At 42.1% G+C, this 24,965-nt stretch overlaps 1 protein-coding gene across 27 annotated transcripts in view; it reads right to left on the bottom strand.

The window, feature by feature from the left end:
• clasp2 (cytoplasmic linker associated protein 2) overlaps nt 1-24,965 on the bottom strand; it is a 251,826-nt gene that overhangs the window by 221,358 nt on the left and 5,503 nt on the right. For all 27 annotated transcript variants that reach the window (XM_052023838.1, XM_052023829.1, XM_052023823.1 and 24 more), the window contains exons 2-3: nt 17,384-17,462; nt 10,055-10,158 (exon numbers count right to left, since the gene is read on the bottom strand). In XM_052023838.1, the coding sequence (XP_051879798.1) occupies nt 10,055-10,158; nt 17,384-17,462 (183 nt within the window). The remainder of the gene's footprint in view (nt 1-10,054; nt 10,159-17,383; nt 17,463-24,965) is intronic.

The raw sequence follows: 24,965 nt of genomic DNA on the forward strand, positions 1-24,965 counted from the left end.
GAGAAGGGCATGGAGATAGTAAGAGCAGTGTGGGATATGCTAATGTGCTAGGGCATCTTGAGATCAAGAAGGAGATGGTGCTGAGTCTCTTGAATAGCATTAAGGTAGATACGTCCCCAGGGCCTGATGGGAAATATAATGTGGAACAGTACAGCACTGTCCAGGCCATTCGGCCCATGATGTTGTGCCAATATTAATGCCAATTTATACTAAGTGTCCTCCTCATCCATATCCCTCCATTCCCTTCATATTCATGTGTCTCTCTAAGAGCCTCTTAAACTCCACCAAACTGCCTGCTTCCACTACTACCCCAGTAACCCATTCCACCCTCTGCATAAAAAATTTGCCCCTCATGTCACCTTTAAACTTCCCCTCCCTAACCTAAAAGCATATCCTCTGGTGTTTGACATTTCTACCCTGGGGAAAATATTCTGACTGTCTACCCTATCTATGCTTCCCATAATTTTAAAATCCTCTATCAGATCTCTCCTCATCTCTGACGCTCCAGGGAGAACAACCCAAATTTGTCCAACCTTTCCTTATAGCTCATACCCTAATCCAGGCAGCATCCTGGTAAACCTCTTCTGCACCCTTTCCAGAGTCTCCACATCTTTCCTATAATGGGGCGACCAGAACTGCACACAATACTCCAAGTGTGGTCTGACCGAAGTTTTGTATAGCTGCAGCATGACTTCCTTAATCTTATACTCAACACCCCTATCAATGAAGGGAAGCATTCCATACACCTTCTTTACCACCTTATCCACTTGTGTAGCCACTGTCAGTGAACCACAGACCTGGACCACAAGATCCCTCTGTACCTCAATGCTGTTAAGGGGCCTACCATTAAGTGTATACTTTCTCCTTTCATTTGACCTCGCTAAATGCATCACCTCACACTTGCCCAGATTAAACTCCATCTGCCACTTCTGTAACTGATCTATATCCCGCTGTATTCTTTGATAGTCCTTTACACTGTCCACAACTCCACCAATCTTGGTGTCATCCGCAAGCTTGCTAATCCACCCATCTACATTTTCATCCAAATCATTGACATACATCACAAACAATACAGGTCCCAGCACTGATCCTTGCAGAGCACCACTGTTCACGGAGCACCAGCCAGAAATAACAGCCTTCCACCCCTACTCTCTGTCTTCTATGGGCAAGCCAGTTCTGAATTCAAACTTGCAATTCACCCTGGATCCCATGCACCTTTATCTTCTGAATCCACCTACCATGAGGGACCTTATCAAATGCTTTACTGAGGTCCATGTAGATAACATCCACTATCTTATCCTCATCAGGCACCTTTGTCACCTCTTCAAAAAACTCAATCAAGTTTATAAGGTTGTCCCAGGTTATGTCCTATATATCCCATTTTATTGGAAGAGGCAAGAGAGGAGATTGCTGGAACCTTGACGAAGATCTTTATATCCTCACTAGCAACAAGCAAGATCCCAGAGGACTCCAGGAAATTATATGCCAGTGATCCTCATATCAGTGGTAGGGAAGCTATTGGAGAGTTTTCTAAGGGATAGGACTTACAAGCATTTGGAAAAGCATGGCCTGATTAGGGATACTCAATATGGCAGGTCACATCTTACAAACCTGATTGAGTTTTTTGAGGAAGTGATGAGGGTGATTGATGAGGGTAGTGCAGTTGATGTTGTGTACATGAACTTTAGTAAGACATTTGACAAGGTCCCTTGCAGTAAGCTAATCCAGAAGATTAAGATGAATGGGATTCATGGTGACTTGGTAGCTTAGATTCAGAACTGGCTTACCCATAGAAGACAGAGGGTAGTGATGGAAGGGTGTTATTCTGGCTGGAGGTCCATGGCCAGTGACGTTCCACAGGGATCAGTGCTGGGAGCTCTGTTGTTTGTTACATATAGAAATTATTTGGATGGAATAGTAGATGGGTGGGTTAGTAGGTTTGCAGATGACACAAAGATTGGTGGAGGTGTGGACAGTGAAGAAGGTTGTCGAAGGATACAGCAGGATATAGATCGGTTACAGATTTAGGTGGAGAAATGGCGGATAGAGTTTAATCCAAGGAAGTGTGAAGTGTTGCAGTTTGGGAGGTCAAATGTAAGAGGAAAGTATACAGTTAATGGCAGGACCCTTAACAGCACTGATGTACAGAGGGATCTCGGGGTCCAAGTCCATAGCTCCCTGAAAATGGCCACACAAGTAGATAGGGTGGTAGAGGTGGTGTACGGCATGCTTGCCTTTATTGGTTGGGGCAATGAGTATAAGAGTAAGGAAGTCATGTTGCAGCTATATAAAATGTTGGATAGGCCACACTTGGAGTATTGTGTACTCCATCCTTCTATTATAGGAAGGATGAGGAGGTTTTGGAAAGGGTACAGAAGAGGTTTACCAGGATGCTGCCTGGATTGCAGGATATGAGCTACACGGAGAGGTTGAACAAACTTGGGTTGTTTTCACTGGAGCATCAGAGGCTGAGGGGTGACCTGACAGAAGTTTATAAAATTATGAGAGGCATTGTTAGGGTAGACCGTCTGAATCTTTTCCCCAGGGTAGAAATGTTAAATACTAGAGGACATGCATTTAAAGTGAGAGGGGGAAAGTTTCAAAGAAATGTGCAGGGCAATTTTTTTTTAATTTTACACAGAGAGTGGTAGGTGCCTGGAACAGGCTGCCAGGGGTAGTGGCGGAAGCAGATCCGATGATGGTGTTTAAGAGCTTTTTAGATAGGAACATGGATATTGCTGGGAATGGAGGGATGTGGATCATGCGCAGGCAGAAAAGATTTAGTTTAATTTGACACAGACATCATGGGCTGAAGGGCCTGTTCCTGAGCTGTATTGTTCCATGTTCTTTTCTAAACTATTAACTATGTCTTTGATTACTGACTCCAGCATCTTGCCAACCATAGATACTAAATTAACTGGCCGATAATTTCCTGCCCATTGTCTTCCTCCCTCCTGAAGCAATGGAGAAAGAATTGCTGTTCTCCAATCCACTGGTACCCTGCCATAATTGAGTGAGTTTTAGAAAACTTCAACCAATGGGTGCATTACCTCTGCAGCCACTTCCTTTCAAATTCAAGCACAGGCCACAAATCACAGTGACCTGTCTGCCTTTAATCCCGTGAGTTTTTCTAATATATGATTGGGAAGTTTACAAGTTTTTCCATGCTATTTAAAATCAGCCAATCTGTTATCATCGGGACATTGGCAATGAAGACTGTTGTAAAAATTGCTTTAACACATCTGCCATTTCTGTGCTTCCTAATATTAACTCCCCACACCCATCTTTCTCTTGAGATTCCCACACTTACCTTAGCAATCTTCTTCCTTTTATATCCACAGAAACTTGTGGAGCCACAGAGTTGTACAGCACAGAAGCAGGCCCTTCAGCCCACCTTTGCAATACAGCAATATTTAGCATGTCTATATGCATGCAAATGATTTAGCATGTTAGCATTGTTTAATATGGTATTCACATTAATTGTTAAAACCCTAATTACTGAGAGAAATGCAGTATATTTACCTAATCAAGGAATGTTCACTGTAACGACTATGTGAGAGACAAACTGCAGAGTTGAACTGAACAATGGTACTGATAAGATAAAAATGACATGATTTACTGACCAAATGTATCGAAAGATTAGATTTGTCAGGCAGTGGCTAGGGGCCGACATTGATTAAAGGAATAAACAAAAATACATTCAGTACACATGTGGAATGCAAAGAGTAAGGAGATGTGTAACTTGGGCTTGCTGGAAAGATCAAAACTGATAATTGTTAATTGGTTTATTACTGTCACATGTGCCGAGATACAGTGAAAGCTTTGTTTTGCATGCCATCCATTTCAATCACTTCAAAACATAAGAACATCGAGGTAGTACAAAGAGAAACACAATAAAAGAATGCAGAATAAAGTGTTACAGTTACAGAGAAAGTGCAGTGCAGGTAGACAATAAGGTACAAGGGCCATGATGAGGTAGATTGAGAGATCAAGAATTCATCTTTATTATATAAGAGGTCCATTCAAGATTCTTATAATAGCAGGATAGAAGTCCTTGAGCCTGGTGGTACGCGTTTTCAAGCTTTTGTATCTTCTGCCTGATAGGAGCAGGGGGAGAAGAACGAATGACTTGGATGGGAGAGGACTTTTTTTTATGTTGGGTGCTTTCATGAGGTAACGAGAGGCGTGGACAGAGTCAATGGAGGGAAACTGATTTTCGTGATAAACTGAGCTGTGTCCACAACTCTGCAATTTCTTGTGGTCTTGGGCAGAGCAGTTGCCACACCAAGCTGTGATGCATCCAGATAGGATACTTTCTATAATGCATCTATAAAAGTTGGTGAGGGTCAATGGGGTCATGCCCTGTTAATTACATCAAGGGGGGGGGGGGGGGAGGAGAAGTGGAGCTTGAGCCTGCCTGCTTGTTCACACCAGCCTGTGTTAGGCATGGTCAAAAATGTCAAAAAGATGTTTTAGAAGAGACCCCCCCCCCCACCAATAATTACCAGGACATTGAGAAACAGATATGCAGGCAGATTAGGGAAAGGTGCAAAAACAACAGGGTTGTTGCCATGGGTGATTTCAACTTCCCCAATATAGACTGGGACATCCTTAATGCAAGAGGTTTAACCTGGGTAGAATTTCTTAGGTGCATCCAAGAGAGTTTCTTAAAACAGTATATGGATAGTTCAACTAGAGGAGGGGCTATACTGGACCTTGCATTGGGAAGTGAGCCTGGCCAGGTGACTGACCTTCCAGTGGGGGAACATTTAGGAAACGGTAACCACAACTCCTTAAGTGTTAAGATAGCTATGAATAAGGATAAGTATGGACCTTGTGGGAAGTATTAAATTGGGGGAGGGCAAATTCTGATAATATTAAGCAGGAGCTAGGGAGAGTTAATTGGAATCAGAATCAGATTTATTATCTCTGATTTAGATGATGTGAAATTTGTTGTTTTGCGGCATAAGAATCTAAAAATTACAATAATAAATAAGTAGAGCAAACAAAAAAGAAATAATAAGGTTGTGTTCATGGGTTCATTGATCATTCAGAAATCTGATGGCATAGGGGAAGAAATTGTTCCTGAATCGCTAAGTTTGAGTCTTCAGGCTCCTGTACCTCCTCCTTGATGGTGGTAACGAGAAAAGGGCATGTCCCGGATGGTGAGGGTCCTTAATGATAGATGCGCCTTCTTGAATTGGAACTGGTTTATTATTGTCACATGTACCGAGATGAAAAACTTGTCTTGCATACCATTCATAAAGATCAATTCATTACACAGTACATTGAGGTAGTACAAGGTGCAGAATAAAGTGTAACAGCTACAGAGAAAGTACAGTGCAGGTAGACAGTAAGATGCAAGGTCATAACAAGGTAGATTGAGGTCAAGAAACCATATTGTTGTACTAGGGAACCATTCAATAGTCTTATAACAGCAGGATAGATGCTATCCTGAGCCTGGTGGTATGCACTTTCAGGCTTTTGTATTTTCTGCCCAATGGGAGGGGGGAGAAGAGAGAATGTCCAGGGTGGGAGGGGTCTTTGTTTATGCTGGCTGATTTACCGAGGCAGTGAGAAGTATCGACAGAGTCCATGGTGGGGAGGCTGGTTTCCATGATATGCTGAATTGTGTCCACAATTCTCTGCAGTTTCTTGCAGTCACAGGCAGAGTAGATGCCATACCAAGCCAGAAAGCATGCTATCTGGATGCATCATATGTTGCTGCTGAGTAGAGGCACTGGTGAGCTTTCTTGGCCGTGGCGTCTAAGTGGTTGGACCAGGACAGGCTATTGGTGATGTTCACTCCTAGGAACTTGAAGCTCTCAACCCTCAGCTCCATTGTTGTAGACAGGAGCATGTGCACCACCCCTCTTCCTGAAGTCAATGACCAGCTCTTTTGTTTTGCTGACATTAAGGAAAAGGTTGTTGTCATGACACCAGGTCACTAAGCTCTCTATCTACTTTTCTTCAAGCACCGCCTCTTGAAGATGTCCTCAATGGTGGGGAGAGTTGTGCCTGTGATGGAGCTGGCTGAGTCTACAACCCTTTGCAGCCTCTTGCAACCCTGTGCATTGGAGGCTCCATACCAGGCTGTGTGATGCAACCACTCAGAATGCTCTCCACCGTGCATCTATAGAAATTTGTAAGAATCTTTGGTGACATACCAAATCTCTTCAAACTCCTAATGAAGTAGAGCCATTGGCATGCCTTCTTCATGATTGCATCAATATGTTGGGCTCAGGACAGATCTTATGAGATGCTGATGCCCAGGAACTTGAAGCTGCTCACCCTTTCCAACGCTGACCCCTCAATGAAGCCTGGTGTGTATTCTCTTCTAACTTTCCCTCCCTGTAGTCCACAATCAGTTCCTTGGTCTTGCTGACATTGAGTGCGAAGTTGTTGCAACACCACTCAACCAGCCGACCTATCTCACTCCTGTACGCCTCCTCGTCGACATCTGAGATTCTACCAACAACAGTGGTGCCATCAGTGAACTTTAAATGGCGCTTGAGCTGTGCTTAGCCACACAGTCATAAGTGTAGAGAGAGCAGAGCAGTGGGCTAAGCACGCATCCTTGAGGTGTGCATGTGTTGATAGTCAGCGAGGAGGAGATGTTACTACTGATCCACATTGACTGTGGTCTCCCTGATAAGGACGTCAAGGATCCAGTTGCAGAGGGAGATACAGAGGCTTGGTTATTAGCACTGAGGGGATGATGGTGTTGAACGCCGAGTTGTAATCGATGAACAGTAGCCTGACATATGTCTTGTGGTTATCTAGGTGCTCCAAAGCAGAGTGGGGAGCCAGTGAGAATGCATCAGCTGTAGACCTGTTGTGGCAGTAGGCGAATTGAAGCGGGTTCAGGACCTTGCTCAGGGAGGAGTTAATTCCAGCCATAACCAACTTCTCAAAGCGCTTCATCACAGTAGATGTGAGTGCTACTGGGAGAAAGTCATTGATGCAGCTCACTCTGTTCTTCTTGGGCACTGGAATGATTGCTGCCATTTTGAAGAGCTGTTTTTGGGCAAGTCCACATTTGACATGTGGGGGGTATTTAAAGACCAAATGTAGAAAGTACAGGACCGGTATGTTCCAGTTAGAAGGAAGGACAAGAATAGCAATGTAAGGGAACTCAAGAAGGGAATTGAGAGAGCAAAAAGGGGCCATTTAAAGTCCTTAGCAAATAGGATTAAAGAGAATCCCAAGGCATTCTATACATACATCAAGAGCAAGAGGATAATTAGGAAGAGGCTACAACCACTCAAGGTATTCACCAAGAAGAAGGACATGGAGGATATTGAGATCAGTGTGGAGCATGCTAATATGCTAGGGCATTTAGAGATTAAGAAAGAGGTAGTGTTAGGTCTCTTGAAGAACGTTAAGGTGGGTAAGTCTCCAGGGCCTGATGGGATATATCCCAGGTTATTGAGAGAGACAAGAGATGAGATTTCTGGACCTTGACCAAGACCTTTGTGTCCTCTCTGGCCACAAGCAAGGTCCCAGAGGACTAGTGAGTAGCCAATGTTGTTCCTTTGTTCAAGAAGGGAAATGGGGTTAATCCAGGAAATTATAAAACCAGTGAGTTTCACATCAGTGGTAAGCTATTGGAGGGGGTTCTTACGGATAGGATTTATAAGCATTTGGAAAAAACCATGACCTAATTAGGGACAGTCAGCATGGCTTTGTGTGGGGCAGGTCACGTCTCACTAACTTGACTGAGTTTTTCAAAGAGGTGACGAAGGTGATCGATGAAGGTAGAGCTGTGGATGTTGTGTACATGGATTTTAGAAACGCGTTTGACAAGGTCCCTCATGGTAGGCTCATCCAGAAGATTAAGATGCATGGGATCCACGGTGACCTGGCCGTTTGGATTCTATTGGCTCGTCTGTAGAAGACAGAGGGTAGTGGTCGATGGAACATATTCCGGCTGGAGGTCCGTGACTAGTGGTGTTCCGCAGGGATCTGTACTGGGACCACTGCTGTTTGTGATATCTATAGATGACTAGGATGAAAACATGGATGGGTGGGTTAGTAAGTTTGCAGATGACAGAAATATTGGTGACATTGTGGATGGTGTAGAAGGTTGCCAAAGGATGCAGCGGGATTTAGATCAGTTACAGATATGGACGGAGAAATGGCGTTTAATCCAGACAAATATGAGGTATTGCACTTTGGAACATTAAATGTAAATGGAAAGGGTGCAGTTAATGGCAGGACACTTAACAGCATTGATATACAGAGGGATCTTGGGGTCCCAGCCGACAGCTCCCTGAAAGTAGCTGCAACAAGTTGATAGAGTGGTAAGGGTGGCACATGGCATGCTTGCCTTTATTAGTCGAGGCACTGAGTTCAAGAGTCAGGAAGTTATGTTACAGCTTTATAGAACTCTGGTTAGGCCACGTGTCCATACTGAACTTTAAAGTTTGTATAGATGTTACACGCAAGCTTTCTCTCAAAATCAATTTCCTCTTTTCTTATGCTTTTTAAGATGTTTACTGCTAATTCCTGAAAAATTCCCAGTCCTTGGGGATCCTGAACCACAAGAATTCTTATTAATCCTCCATCAACATACTGCTCTAATGAACAATCTCTGATGTATTCTGCAAATTCTTCAATACCCTTGTCTGTTTGGTTTGTCCAATCAATGTACAGATTAAAGTCTCTAATCATAATTGCAGTTCCCTTCAAACATGCTTTTGATGTTTCTCCATTATGTTTTGCCATATCAAGAGGACACATTTACTCAACACTAGCCTAGGGGACCCCACACTTAACCCTTGCGCTCTTGCTTTTTTTCATGTCCGTAAAAGCCCTTGCTATTTCTTTCGATATTACCTGCTAGTTTTCTTTCATTCAATTTTCTTTCCCATTAACACATTTGATAGGGTGGGCATGGGATCCAAGCCACCTTGATAAATTTGACGCAAAACTGGCTCGTTAAGGAGGCAGAGGGGATGGTGGAGGGTTCATTTTGTGATCGGAAGCCTGTGACCAGAGAGACATCACAGTACTACCCTTACTGTTTGTTATATACGTAAGACGATTTGGATATGAAGGCAAGTGTGATAGGTTTGCAGATGACATGAACATTGGTAGTGTTGTTGATAGTGACATTGGTAAGATGGGCAGAGCAATGACTTTTGGAGTTTAATCCTGGTAAGTCCAAGGTGATGCACTTTGGGAGGTCTAATAAGAGTAGACGTACACAATGATTGGCAGGGCCTGGGGAGTATTGGAGAACAGAGAGAAGGATCTTTGTGGACAAATCCAAAGATGCCTGAAGATAGCAGCACAGGAACATGGAAAGAACAAGTAAGGGAATACTTGCCTTCATTAGCCAGGGCATAGAATATAAGAGCAGGGAGGTTATGGCACAACTTTATAAAACATTGGCTGGGCCACAGCTGGACCAATGTGTACCATTCTGGTCACCACACTATAGAAGAATGTATTGCACTGGAGAGAGTGAGGACGAGAGTCACCAGGATGTTGCCTGGGACTAAGCATTTCAGTTACAAGGAGAGACTGGATAAGCTGGGTTTTGTTTTCCTTGGAGCTGTGAAGTGACCTGATAGGGAGATATCCAGAATTATGAGGGGCATGGGTAGATAGTGGAAAACCATTCCCCATAGCAGTGATATCTAAAATTATAGGGCATGGCTTTAGGATAAGGGGTAAGTGTTTTAAGAGGGGGATCTGAGAAAGATTTTCTTTTGGAACCTGAAATTCACTGCTAGAATGGGTGGAGGAGAAGGATACTCTCAAAATATTTATGTAGTATCTATATGAGCACTTGAATCATCAATGCAAAGGCGGCTACAAACTAAATCTGGTCAATGGGATTAACATAAACAGGTACTGCCAGCATGGACAGGCTGAGTCAAAGAGCCTTTTTCTATGCTATATGACTAACAGAAAATAAATTTGCACTACCATTGCCTTTTAGTTAAATTATAAAAAAAATATACTGTCAGTTACTTTTCTAATGTTTAATGGTATTTCAATTACAGATGGTAAGACCCAGTACAACTGGTAACCCAAAAAAACATACCTGCGGTGACACAGCCTGGTCCATTATACGGAGAAGAAGGTTCTGCGTCTGTTCTCTGACTTGATCTTTGGTGTCACCTAAACGATCTACAAGTGCTGGTAGCACTGGAAAAATAAAGCATGCAAAAGTGAACAATCTTTGCTAACATTACTCATACTATAATGTCCATATTTATACATCCCTGCTTATTAACCAAAATAATTTGAGATTTTAAAGCCACAGAGTTAGTTTGCACAATGATTACATCACAAAGTAATTACGTTAAAGCTTAGAAACCAAACAAATTGTGGCTCTGGGTGTGGCAGATGTTTAGGAAACTACTGAAGAATGTATGTTTTGGGTATCTGTTTACAAGGTTGACTGTCGTCTGGTTTTTATAGAACCATAGAACCACAGAACACTACAGCACAGGAAACAGGCCATGTTCGCAATCATATGCGAGTGGATCTGATTTTCCAGCAGAAGAGGTGGCTGCTTCTCCCACACGTCATTTGGTACTGGTTGATAGCTGCCTTAGTACTCCAAAGCCTGATGGCATTTTCATGTGAACAGTGATGATTTTTTTTTGTGTAAACATCATTCCTGTTCAATCGTTCTTTCCATTGGGCCTTGCTGAAAAATGCTGATGGGTTGATGACTGAATGTTACTCCCACACTACTGACACAGCAAAGTTACACTTGATTATGGGAGGGGTGTGGGTGTGATCGCGGATTTGGAGATCCAGATTCGTATATCAATGTGAAACGCTGCTTACATGTCTCTGCAGGTTCTGAAGTGGTGCGATGCCCCACACAGCCAGCCATTCATTTCAAGCCAATTTCAGTACTCTCAAGTCTCTTTTCACTGCAGTGTAAAGCTGACAGTCAACCATCTTCTCCATTACACCATGGTGCAGCATTCAGTAGAAAAACAGACTACTGCAAGCCCTGTGATCTTGAACATCTTGACTTCAGCTCCTTACATGTAGCAGCAAGTTCGTGAATGAGAAAGCTTTTGCTCTTCACTTTGGACTGCAGAGCTTCAAGATGGGTCCCATCAAGGTATTTTGGATCAGTGTGGCTCTGGACTTACATGGCCCAGTTTACTGTTAGCTACATAACTAAGGTGGAATGCAGTGACATTTGTTTGTTGATGGTATTTTTATGGAGCATTCACTGCTGGAGGCTCAACAAAACTTTCCATGTTTAAGGTCGTCCTCAAGTATGCAGCCGTTCCTGGCCAGAGTGCCCATGAGTGAAGAGTTCAATACCATCAGGAGAGATGTACTTCAAATTCTGATTATACATACATATTAAACAGGTTTTGGCTCAAATACAGGGCCTTGCAGGAGCACTTTAATGTTCCATAATGACTCTTTCTATCATTGATGGTAACATAATCATTATGAGAACAAGCTATCAATAGGTCAATAAAGGTGATGCCTGTTTTCAGTCCATTCTGCGTTCCAACTTCTCGGTGTCAAGAGAGACGAGCCTGCTTGCTGCAGTTCCACACTGGATAGAACTATTTTAAGAGGCTGACTTCAATGCAAGGAGGAGCTGCTCCATCAAATTGCCTTCATCAAGTGTCCTTTCTTAAATCAGAGACTGCACTCCAGGTGTGGCCTCAACACTACCCTGTACAATGACAATAAATGCTTCTTTCGCTAAACTCCAACCCTCTTGCAATGAAGGGCAAAATGCCACTTGCTGCATCTGTCTGCTAACTTTTTACTGCTTTTACACGAGAACATTTTAGATCCCTTTGTAGTTCATGCATCTGTAATCTTTCTCCATTTAGATAATATTCTGCCTTTTCGATATCTCTTACCAAAGACCTTATATTTGCCCTCAACATGGGGGATTCAACAATGGTAATGCCACCGAATGGCAAAAGTAGGTGGATGGACTCTTGCTGTGCATCATCAATGCCTAGCACTTTTGAGGTGTAAGTATTACTTACCAAGTCAGCCCATGCCTGAATGCTTTCTAGATCTTGCTACATGCCATCACAGACTGCTTTATTTGTTATGGATTTGCTATTGGAATTGAATATTGGGAAATTATCAGCAAGTATTCCCACCTGATTTTATGATGTAGAAGCCGCAATGGTTGGGCCTAGGATACTGCTCTAACAAATTCTTGTAGTGATGTTCTCAGACTGGTTTCATTAACTTCCAACAACCATATTCTCTTGTGCAAGATAAAATTCCAACCACTGCTGTACATTTTCCCTGAAGGACAAGTGAATTCAGTTTTACCAGGGTTACTTGACTCCATAGTCAAAAGCTGTCTTGAAGTCAAGGGCAGTCACTATCAGTTCTTAATCAATGTTTGGATCAAGGCTCTGATGAGGTCTGGAGTCAATTGGCCTTAGCAAATGCAAACTGGCGATTGTTGGTGAGTGAGTGTTGCTTGATAGTGCAGTCAATGCTTGGTTTTATCTTTCCATCAATGAACCTCAGGATCTCAGGTTTTAATGAGAGCTATCTAAAAAAAAAGCCCTGCCACTTCCAAGGATTTATGCATATTACACTCAGAACCTCAGTTCCCACATACCTTCAAGAACTGTGCCATTTAGTCTCCATGTGGCCTCTAATGCTTGCTCCGCCACTGAATAAGATAATGACTGATTGTTTATCTGAGCACTTTCCTACATTGACCTCATATCCTTTGATTCCTTGAATATCTAAAAGTCAGGGTCACACAGCACAGAAACAAACCGGTCGGCCCACCACATCTATTCCAATCATCAAGTACCCATCGATATTATTCCCATTTACCGGCACTTGAACCACAGCCTTTTATGCCTTGGTGGTGTGAGGGCTTGGGCAGATGCTCCTTAAATGTTGCAGAGTACTTGCCTCAACCACTTTGTCAGTCATTGTGTTCAGGGTGAAAAAAAATTACGCAATCCCCTCGAACCCTCTTGGTCCTCACCTTAAACCTATGCCTTATGGTTTTACACATCTTGTTTTGGGGGAAAGTTACTCACTATCCACCCTATCTATCCCCCTCTCATAATTTCTTGAAAATACTAAGAAAATGATTCTCCATAGTCCTTTTAGGTCAAGGATTCCAAAGATACAGTACCTTCTAGGCAAACAAATTGCAATTCTTTTCTGTCCTGTCTGGGTGACCCTGTATTTTGAGACTGTGACGTCTGGTTCAAGATGCCTGTAGCTAGCAGAAATGTCAAATCCATATCTACCTTGTCAAGCCCTGGAAGAGCTTTTTCTCAGTTTCTAGGAGATCAACTCTCATTCTTTTAAACTCAGGCCTTGTCTGCTTAAATCTCCGCTCCCAACAAACCCGCCATCCCAGGAAACAATCTGGTGAACCTTCATTACACTTCCTCCATTGCAAAGTTTTCCTTACTTTGAAAGAAAGATCAGACCTGTACACAATATTCCAGATGTAGTCTCACCAGGGCCCTAACTACACTCAAATCTTCTTGTAATGATGCCAACTTGTTTACCTTTCTAATTACTTGCTGAATCTGCATGTTAACTTTCAAGACTTAAATACAAGTTCACCTCGGTCCCTCTGAACACCAATACTTTTGAAGTCTCTCATCACTAAAATAATACTCCACATTTCTACTTTTTCCTACACAAGTGAAGAGCTTACATATTTCCACATTATATTCTGTCAGTCCTTCTTCATTCACTTAGCTTACCTATAGCCCCCGAAACCTCTCTGCATCCTCTTCATGGCCTACACTGTCATCTTGCTTGTATCCACTCAGTTAAAGACCACCTATATCCTGCTGAAGTCAAACATTTTCCTTGTCCCAGTTAGGCACAAAGGCAACTTTTGTATCATTTTTAGGGAGGAAAGTGAATTCGAAAGCTTCAAAAACCTTGAGCTAATATTTTGTGACATTCCTGATTTGCAGTCAACAAAGCAATTCCATTAAGCATAGTGCGAGATGGAAAGCAGTATATGGATTATCTAACACATCAGTTCTGTTGAAAGTTCTCTTCAATGCCTCATCATTCTGAGACATTAACTCTGTTTCTCTCTCCACAGATGCTGCCTAACTTGACAAATATTTCAAGCATTTTCTGTTTTCATCTAAAATATTCCCCCTGAATCTTGTGATTAATATTTTTGGGTTATTTGGTTAATGGCAGAGAACATTTGAGAATGGTTGCTGTTAGTAATGGGATGCAGTTGGTAAAATGAGCAGATGGAATTAAATCCTGAAAAGTCCAAGGTGATGTATTTTGGGAGGGCCAGTAAGGGTAGGACATACACAATGAATGGTAGGGTTCTAGGGAGTACTGAGAAATAGAGGCACCTTGGAGAATAGGTCCAAGGATTCCCAGCACAGGTAGCATTATGAAAAAGATATCTGGGACATTTGCCTTCAAATGTGCATAGAAGTATATGAGCAGGAAGTTATTGTACAATTTTATAAAACAATGGTTAGGCCATAACAAGAGTATTGTGTACAGCTCTGGTCACCACACTATTGGCAGGCATGGTACTGTAGTGGTTAGCATAACACTATTACAGCGCCAGCAACCCGGGTTCAATTCCCGCTGCTGTCTGTAAGGAGTTTGTACGTTCTCCCCGTGTCCGCGTGGGTTTCCTCCGGGTGCTCCGGTTTCCTTCCACATTCCAAAGACGTATGGGTTAGGAAGTTGTGGGCATGATATGTTGGCACCGGAAGTGTGGCGACACTTGCGGGCTGCCCCCAGAACACTCAACGCAAAAGACACATCTCACTGTGTGTTTCGACGTACATGTGACTAATAAAGATATCTTAAATCTTAATCTTAAAATATAATCACACTGGACCAAGTACCGAGGAGATTTATTAGGACGTTGCCTGGAATGGAATGTTTCAGTTATGAGGAGAGACTGGATAGGATGGATTTGTTTTGTATTCCCTGGAATAGAGGAATAGAACATTACGAGGGCATAGGTAGATTGTAGGTAACATTTCCCTGTAGCAGAGGTATGGGGCACAGGTTTAGATTCAGGGGGTAAGTTCACAAAAGATCTGAGTAAGAACTTTTTGTTTTACCCAGAGAGCAGTTGGAATCTGGAACATGCAGCCTGAGTGGGTGGTAGAGACAGGTACTTTCACAACCTTTTAGAAATATTTAGATGAGCCCTTGAATCGCCAAGGAATAGTAGGCTATGTACCATGTACAGGTAAATAGGATTAGTACAGATAGGTATTTGATGGTTGACATGGTGGACTGAAGGGCCTGTTACTGTGCTGCAAAACTACACGATTGAGAACTTTACTTCCTGAAACCAGTTTGTAATGCAAGTGTCCTATCCACAAGATTCTTTATACCTTCTGGAAATCAGACAAGTATTTAAAGCAATTGATTTATTTGACAGGATATCTGGACACTTAGGGAGCAAGTCAGGCTCTGCTGTTTATATGTCAAGCCCTGCCTGCCCATGTCTGATGAGGACAAACAGCAAACTCTGGCTACACCCCAAGATGTGAAAATTGTTGTTTGGGGTGACTGAAACTCTTCATTTTAAAAATGTTCTGGAAATGCAGGCTTGGGTTTCAAGCCAGAGTCAAAGCAGTGGGAAGTGGACTGCCCAAGTAAACATTTTATGATGACTTATGCTCCAGAATTAATCAAACATTTTGTGGTCAGGAACATTCAGGTTGGTGAACAAGACGGGAGCTCATGGAATAGAGGGTAATAATTTGTTAATAATTATTAGAAGATAGAAAACAAATTACAGGAATAAAGTAGGTCCTCCTCAGGTTGGCAGCCTGTAACTAGTAGGGCACTGCAGAGATCGGTGTTTTAGCCCCAACTATCACACCTATATTGACTGTTTGTCTGAGGGCACAAAATTTAACAGTTTGCTGATGATGTAAAATTAAGTAGGAATGCGAGTTGTGATGAAGATACAAAGAGGCTTCAAGGGAATATAGACAAGCTAAGTCACTGAACAATAACATGACAGATGGAGTAACGTGTAGAAAAAAGGGGAGATTATCCACTTCAATAGAGAAAACAGAAACACTGACTTTTTTAAAAAATGCAGAAAGATTGGAAAATGCTGATGTTCCAAGAGACCTGCAGGCAAGGCAGACAATTAGAAAGGCTGGCCGTTATTGCAAGAAGATTTGAGTACAAGAGTGACCATGTCTTACTGCAATGACAAAAGGACCTTGGTGAGACCACAATGAGTGCTGTGTACAATTTTGATCTTATTTCCCAAAATAGCTATGAGAGAGAGTGCAGTGAAAATTCACTAGCAGTTCCTGGGGTGGAAAATCAGTCAAGTGAAGAGAGATTGAATAGGCTAGGCCTCTATTCTCTGGAGTTTAGAAGAATGAGATGTGACCTCATTGAAACATGCAAGATTTATAGAAGGGTCAGCAGGGTAGATGAAGGATATTTCCCTTGGATACAGAATCTAGAATTGCTGCGGCGAAAGGAGGGGAGGGGCGTCAGTCTCAAAATAAGCAGCAGACGTTTAGAATTGAAAGGAAGAATAATCACTCAAAGGAATGTGAATCTTTGTAATTCACTATGAGGGCTCAGTTATTGGTTGCATTCAAAAACAGAGACAGATAGATTTATAGATAGTAAAGGAACCAAGTTGATTTTCAATTAGCATTAAATGACAAAGCAGACATGAGGAATCCAATGGCCTACTCCTGTTCCTAAGGTAAATAATATTAATCAAACATCTGTTTTACTGAAGTTGTTAGAATATGCTTAGGGCTAGCATTTGGACAAATATGAAATGATCAAAGAACCCAGTATGGATTTAGTCACATTACAAATTGCATCATTGATTTTTTTGAGGCAATCACTGACATGGTAGCTCAAAGAACATTGATGCATTCCAAAAGGCATCTGGCAAGAATCTGCACAAGAGGCTGAACAAAATATCCACCCCAACTTGGAGTAAATACTATTAGTAGAAGGCATTGCAGCACATCCACAATCTTACAACCCGAGCGCATTGCACCAGTGTTAAATCACCCATCGAGAAAACCAAGAGAAGTAACCCCATGCAATTTCAAAGTTCCCCTCCTGGGACATCCCAACTTGGACAAATACCACAATAAAAAACCTAAAATTCCCAACCCAGCAACATTTGAAGAGAATTGAAACAATTTCATAACATCATTGCAATAACTTAAACCCCAATCAATCACTTTTCAAAACAATTTATGATGGCCAATAAATACTAGCTTGCTGGTACTGTTCATCTCCCAAAAAGAGTAATTTAGAAGGGCCATAGAGGCGTATAGCACAAAGTCAACTTCCATTGTCGATTTTATCAAGAGTCAACTCATTCCAACTGACTTGGAAACATTAACAAATTCAAAAGAGAAGGTTTACTCACATGTTCCGAAATGGGGTTTAAAACGATCTTTAATGCGATCCACAAGTGCTGCTATAACATCTAGTCCAAGTAACGTAACCTGCAATATCAAAAGAAAATGTTCAAGGACAAACACTCTCATAGTTTTTGCTGTTCTTAGTTAAGCGTTCTTGATTATGATGTTGCACCTTTCATTTTATTGGACAAGTGAATAGATGCAACCATTACTGTTATTTCATAGATAGCTTCACAGGTCAATAAAAAGTACTGTGAAATAGCTGTCAGCTCTTTAAATTCTGTGCTCCATTTCATTCATCCTTCTTGTTGCATCAAAGAACAAGTACTTTAGAAAGGTTTAAGCCAAAATGGTAGTTATTTCACACGTAATTCCATTTGAAGTGACACAATGTATTTGACAGTGGTTTTCCACTCATCCTTGCTCGCCATAGCGAGTCCAAGACACAAATTATTTGTAAGCAAGCAGAGATCTTGTGCACAAAAGTACTGCTAATTCATTGCTTTCAAAAGTGACTTTTTAAGGCTAAGGATGAAGGGCACCACTAAGACTGATGAACTCAAGAGTGGTCTAGTCAGTCTCTCCTTTGCCAAAGACTTATGATTATCAGGAAAAAACTGCACCTCATTTCTGTCTTAAAGAGGTGACCTCTTATTTTTAAACAATGCCCCCTTGTTCTAGATTCTCATACAACAGGAACATTCTCTTGACATCCACTCTGTCAAGATCTCTCAGGATCTTGCACGTTACATCATGTAGTTACGTCATGTAGTGAACACAGCCCTCCCCTGTAGATGATAGCATCTACAGGAGGTGCTGCCTCAAGGCGGCAGCATCTATCATCAAGGATCCCCACTGTTCAGGTCATGCCATCTTCTTGCTGCTACCATCAGGCAGGAGGTACAGAAGCCTGAAGTCCCACACCACCAGGTTTAAGAACAGCTACTTTCCTACATCCATCAGATTCTTGAACCAACCTGCACAACCTTAACCCTACCTCAGCAACAGAACACTATGGACCACCTCTTGCACTACCATGAACTTGTCTCTGATTGTGTCTTTTCTTTTTCTCTCTCTTCACTGTCTTGTAATTTATGTATAACTTATATTCTGTGTGTTATCTGTACCTATGTGCCTGTGATGCTGCAGCAAGCAAGTTTTTCATTGTACCTGTGCCTCATCGTACTTGAGCACATGACAATAAACTCAACTTGACTTGAAATAGCCTCTCACTCTCCTAAACTTCAGCACGTACAAGCCGAACCTGTCCAACCCTTCTTCACAAGGCAACTCGTCCATTCCAGATTCCAGTCAAGTAAACTTCCTCTGAACTGCAACCAATTAAAGCAATACATTAAATAAAGAGACCAATAGTGTACACAGTCTTGCAGTTGCGGTCTCACCAATGCCCTATATAACTGAAGCATAACCTCTCTATTGTGGAAGCCAATTATCCAACCAATAAATCATTTGTCAAAAAATAGCACTAGAGAAGTTTGTGAGCATGAAAGCTTATAAATCCTAAGGGCCTGGTCTTCTACATCACAGAGCTTTGAAGGAGCAGCATATTAGTGGATATGCCAGTTGTCATCTTTCCAGGCTTATGCTCCTGTGGATTGGAAGGTCATAAACATGTCCCCACTATTTCAAAGAGCAGGGAGACAGAAATGAGAGATCTATCCACCTGCCAGTCCAATGTCAATGATAGGGAATATTCTGGAATCTGTAATGAAAGATGTAATAACATAACTGCTCGTAAACAATATTAGGATTGAGCAAAGCCAACTTCAATATATCGAAGAAAAATAGTGTTCAACTAATCTACTGGAGTTCTTTGAAGATGTCACGATTACAACAGGTAAGGAGGGGGCCTGTGAACCTGTGCGTTTGGATTTTCCCAAGGCTTTTGATAAAGTTCCACACAGACGATTGCTCAACAAGTGCATGTGGAATGATGTGGATAGAGAACTGATGATTGGAGAGAAGCCAAGATTGGCAATAAATGGATTCTTTTTAGGTGGGCAGGATGTGACTAGTAGGGTACTGCTCAGATTGATTGGGCCAAAAACTCATTCTCTAATAATCATTGATGAATTAGCCACAGCGATGGGATGTCAATTTTTTTGGTTTGCTGACTATACAGAACTAGGCAATGTGAGCACGGAGATGGATATGAGCGGGCAATAACATGGCATATTGAATATAATGAGGAAAAATGCAAGGACATCCACTCTGGTGAACAAAACAGGAAAGCAGAATATTTGTTAAATGGTCAGAAATGTGGTACTATTTATGTTCACAGGCACCTGGGTGTACCAGGGATGGAAGTTTGCAATACGAGGAGAGATCATGTAGACTGAGACTCAAGTCTAGAAATTAGAATGATTGAGGATCACATTGAAGTACACAAAATTGTTAAAGGGCTTGACATGCTACTTGCAAGGAGGATACTGCCCCAGGTTGAGGATGCCAAGAAAAGGGGATACAATTTGAGAATAACCAGACTAACAACTGAGAATAACAATTGAGATGAGAAATTTTTCACTCAGATGATTGTAAACTTTTGGAATTTTTTGCCCCAGAATCAATGGAGGCTCAATCGTTGTGTTCATTCAAAACATAAATGGATAGATTTCTGGATATCAAGGGATAAAGTAATACTGATGGAAAATAATGTTGTGGTACAAGAACAACCAAGATCTTAATAGGCAAATGGGGTAATAGAGTGATACAGCACAGAAACAGGCCCTTCATTCCAGAGTCCACACCGACCATCCTCCACCCATTTAACACTTATTCTACATTAATCCCATTTTTATTGTCCCCACATTCTCATCAATTCCCCCAGATTCTACCACTCACTTACACACCAGGGGCAAGTTACAGTGGCCAATTATCCTACCAACCTGCACATCTTTGGGATGTGCGAGGAAACTGGAGAACCCAGAAGAAACCCATGCGATCACTGGGGGAACTTACGAACTCCACACAGGCAGCAACCCAAGGTCAGGACTGAGCCCATGCCTCTGGAGTTGTGGGGCAGCAGCCCTAAAGCTGTGCTGCTGTACAATATGCAAGGGCATTCTCCCTCAGTTACACCACTTCCAGATACATATTATTTGTACCACTTTCACCCTCTTTTACATTGTATCATTCTTTTGTTCCCACCTCCCCTCCCTACTTCACATTTTAAACTGTGTTTCTCCAATCTGTGAAAAATAAAAAAAAATCTGCTAATGCTGGAAATCTGAAACAAAAACAGAAAATGCTAGAAACACTCAGCAGTTAATGCAGCATCTATGGAAAGAGGAACAGAATTAAGATGGAAGATCATTTCCTGACGAGTTAGCTTTTAGTTGCAGACGTGGGGGGAGAAGAGATGGAAAGAACACAGGGAATACAGAATCCCTGGTTTACAGAAGACCTAACTTACAGAAATCTGACTTTCCACAAATTCTCCAGATAGGAAAGGTTAGTTACAGAAATGCCAACGAGTGCATTGCAGATGAATACTGCGAAGTGGAAGCATATGGCAGGAAGCATTATCTGCCATATACACTCAGTCACAGTGCAGGTACCAACCACATCAACTTGTAACTTTCAGAACAATAATCACCCTTAACTGCATTGCAATAATGATAGCAAGAGGGCTAGACCTCCTCATAAGCGTAAGGCAATCAATATGCAGCAGAAACTGAAAATAACTAGCAAGTACAGAGGAGGGCAAAGACGTTCTTCCATCTCATGCCTGCTTGGTCTTGCTACCTCAACAGTGAATATGATTTTGAAGGACAGAGAACGTATGAAGGAACATGTGAAAGGTCCGGTGCCTTTAAAATAAACTGCGATGACAAAACAGTAATGAGGTGGTAACTGTGAGATGGAAAAGTTATTTACTTTGTGGGTGGAAGATCAAATTTAACAGCATGTACCACTTAGCCTAATGATGATTCAAGCTAAAGTGAGAAGACTTTTCGAAGTCTTTAAAGTGAAGCACAGTGATCCTGATGCCAAATTTATGACTAGTCATATTTTGAGGCCTGGCTAGTCAGGTCTTTATGTTGGTTTAACAGATTTAAGGCTCCTTCTGATTTTCATGATGTCAGATCAGTCTTCCAGAGAGGGAACCCCCAGAAAGCATCTGGCTGGATGAAGTCCCCAGCTGTATCCTTAGATCCTGTGCATATGAGATGGCGGGGGTATTTGCAAACATTTTTTTTTTACCTCTTCCGACTTCAATCTGAGGTTTTGCAGCTGACTTAAGACGACTATCATCCCGGAACCAAAGAAAAATAAAGTGAAATGCCTTAATGACTACCGCCCAGTAGCTCTGACATTCACCATCATGAAGTGCTTCATGAGGCTGGTCATGGCACACATCAACTCCAGCCTCCCAGACAACCTCAACCCACTGCAATTCACCTACTGCCAAAACAGGTCCATGGCGAATGCCATCTCCCTGGCCCTACACTCATCTCTGGAGCATCTAGATAATAAAAACACCTACGTCAGACTACTATTTACTGATTACAACTCCACTTTCAATACTATAATTCCAAGCAAACTCATCTCCAAGCTCCTTGACCTGGGACTCAACACCTCCCTTTGCAACTGGATCATTGACTTCCTGACCAACAGGCCACAATCTGAGGATAGGCAGCAACACCTCCGCCACAATTATCCTCAACATTGGTGCCCCACAAGGCTGCATCCTCAGCCCCCTACTCTACACTCATGACTGCATGGCCAGATTCTGCTCTAACTCTATAAGTTTGCAGATGACACCACCATAGTGGGCCGTATCTCAAATAACGATGTTGGAATATAGGAAGGAGATAGAGAGCCTAGTGGCATGGAATCATGAGAACAACCATTTCCTCACTGTCAGCAGAAAAAAAGAGCTGGTCATTGACTTCAGGAAGCAGGGTGGTGCACATGCTCCTGTTTAAGTTCCTCAGAGTAAGTATCACTAATAGCCTGTTCTGGTCCAACCACGTCAACACCATGGCCAAGGAAGCACACCAACACCTCTATTTCCTCAGAAGGCTAAAGAAATTTGGCATGCTCCCATTGACACTCACGAATTTTTATAGATGCACCACAGAAAGCATCCTATCTGGGTGCATCATGGCTTGGTATGGCAACTGCTCTGCCCATGACTGCAAGAAACTGCAGAGAGTTGTGGACACAACTCAACACATCACAGAAACCAGCCTCCCCTCCGTGGACTCTGTCTACATTTCTCAGTGCCTCAATAAAGCAGCCAGCATAATCAAAGACCCAACCCACCATGGACATTCTCTCTTCTCCCCTGTCCCATCAGGCAGAAGATACAAAAGCCCGAAAGCACATACCACCAGGCTCAAGGACAGCTTCTATCCCACTGATACAAGATTATTGAATGGTTCCCTAGTACGATAAAATGGACTCTTGACCTCACAATTTACCTCGTTATGACCTTGCACCTTATTGTCTGCCTGCACTGCACTCTCTCTGTAACTGTAACACTTTATTCCGCATTTTTTTTAACCTTGTACAACCTCAATGTACTGTTGTAATGTATTGATCCAACTTATCCATGCTGACCAATGTGTATTCCTGAGCTAGTCCATTTGCCAGCATTTGACCCATATTCCTTTAAACCTTTCCAATCCACGTACCTATTCAGATGTCTTTCAAACCTTGTACTTGTATGTCTTTGCCACTTCCTCTGGCAGCTCATTCCATATACCCAACATCCCCTGTATGAAAAACTTGCCTCTCAGGTCTCCTTTAAATCTTTTCCTCCTCACCTTAGACTTAAACCGTTTAAGTTTTAGACTCCCGTAGTGAGAAAAAGACTGTGATAATCCATCTTATCTATGCAATTCATGGTTTTATAAACCTCCATAAGGTCACCCCTTCAGCCTTCTCTGCTCCAGGGAAAACAGTTCCAGTCTCTCCTCATAACTCAAGCCCTGCAGCTCTTCACTGGTTAGCAGAGCAATTACCTACTCCCACTGATTTTTCTTGCGACCTATTCTCTCCCGTTTCCATTCACGTCCCTCCAGATTCTACCATCTACTCAAACTCAGGGTAATTTGCAGTGGTCACTTAACTTACCAACCTGCATATACTTGAGAAGTGGGAGGAAATCTGAGCACCTAAAGAAAACCCAGAGTCACAGGAAGAATGTGTAAACTGCACACAGACAGGACACCAGTGAGGATTGAACCTTAGTTGCTGGGGCTGAGGCTACAGCTCTACTAATTGCACCACTGCGTCCACTCCAGCAACCAAGCCTTTGGCTTCCAATTGACTTTCCTACCAATCTCCATAGCCCTTTATTCTCCTACAGTCCAAGATTCTCTCAATATATTTAAATAGCTCCAGCATCCACAGGTCCCTAAAGTAGAGGAGTCTAATGATCCACAAGAAATTCTTCCTCTTTTCAGTTTTAAGTGACCAACCCCATATTCTGAAACCATGACCCCTTGTTTCAGATTATCCCATCAGAGGAAACAAACACCTAACCCCTTAGATCATTCTGTTTCAATGACATGACCTATCACTTTTCCAAACTCCAGACAATATAGAGCCATCTTTCCTCAAAAGTACAATGCCTTCCTCACAGGAATCAATCCAGTAAAGCTTTGTTGCACAAACTCCCTAAATAAACCAAAACCTTACACAACAGAAGACATAGTTTTAAGGTCAGGGGGGAAAGGTTTAATAAGAACCTCAGAGGGGCAACTTTACTGTTTACATAGTGGGTAGTAGATTTATGGACCCAGTTGCCAGAGGAAGTGGCTGAGGCAGGTACATTAGATACATTTAAGTAGTGTGTGGACAGGTATGTGGATGACCAGAGATTAGAGGGATATGGGCCAAATGCCGGGAAATGGGATTAGCTTGAATATACATCTTGGTCGGCATGGAGAAGTATGCACCGAAGGGCTTTATACTGTGCTGTACAACTCTATGACTCAAATACTTTTTAAGACATGGTCTCAATGCTCTGATCATTTCTAGCAAGAACTCTTCAGTCTTGTATTCCATTCCCCGTGCAATATAGGCAAACATATTTGCCATTTTTTTCCAATTCATTTTATCAAATGTACCTGCACACTAATTGTACATGGATACTGACATTTAACAGTTTCATCATCAATGCAGAATACACGTCCAACAACTATTTATTGCCATGTCACGGTTAGAGCCATGGGATCCAGGGCAAGTTGAAAGTTGGTTACAAAATTAGCTTGGTAACAGGAAGCACTGGGTGATGGTCAAGGGTTATTTTTGTGATCAGTGTTGGGACCCTTACTGTGTGTTAGATACATTGTATTGGATATGAATATAGCAGCTATAATTAGTAAGTTCACAGATGATTCATAAATAACAGATATTGTTGATAATGACAAGGAGCATTGTCAGCTATCAGATGATAATGATCAATTGGTAAGATTGACAAAATGGAATATAATCCTGATAAGTGAGAGCAATGCATTTTCAGATGTCTAACAATGGTAGAACATAACCATGAATGGTTGGGCCCCAGAAAACAGAGGAAAGGAGGCTTATCAATACAAAGGGATCCAAATGCAA

Source organism: Pristis pectinata, chromosome 9 (assembly GCF_009764475.1).
Source record: "Pristis pectinata isolate sPriPec2 chromosome 9, sPriPec2.1.pri, whole genome shotgun sequence".
Taxonomy (NCBI): domain Eukaryota; kingdom Metazoa; phylum Chordata; class Chondrichthyes; order Rhinopristiformes; family Pristidae; genus Pristis; species Pristis pectinata.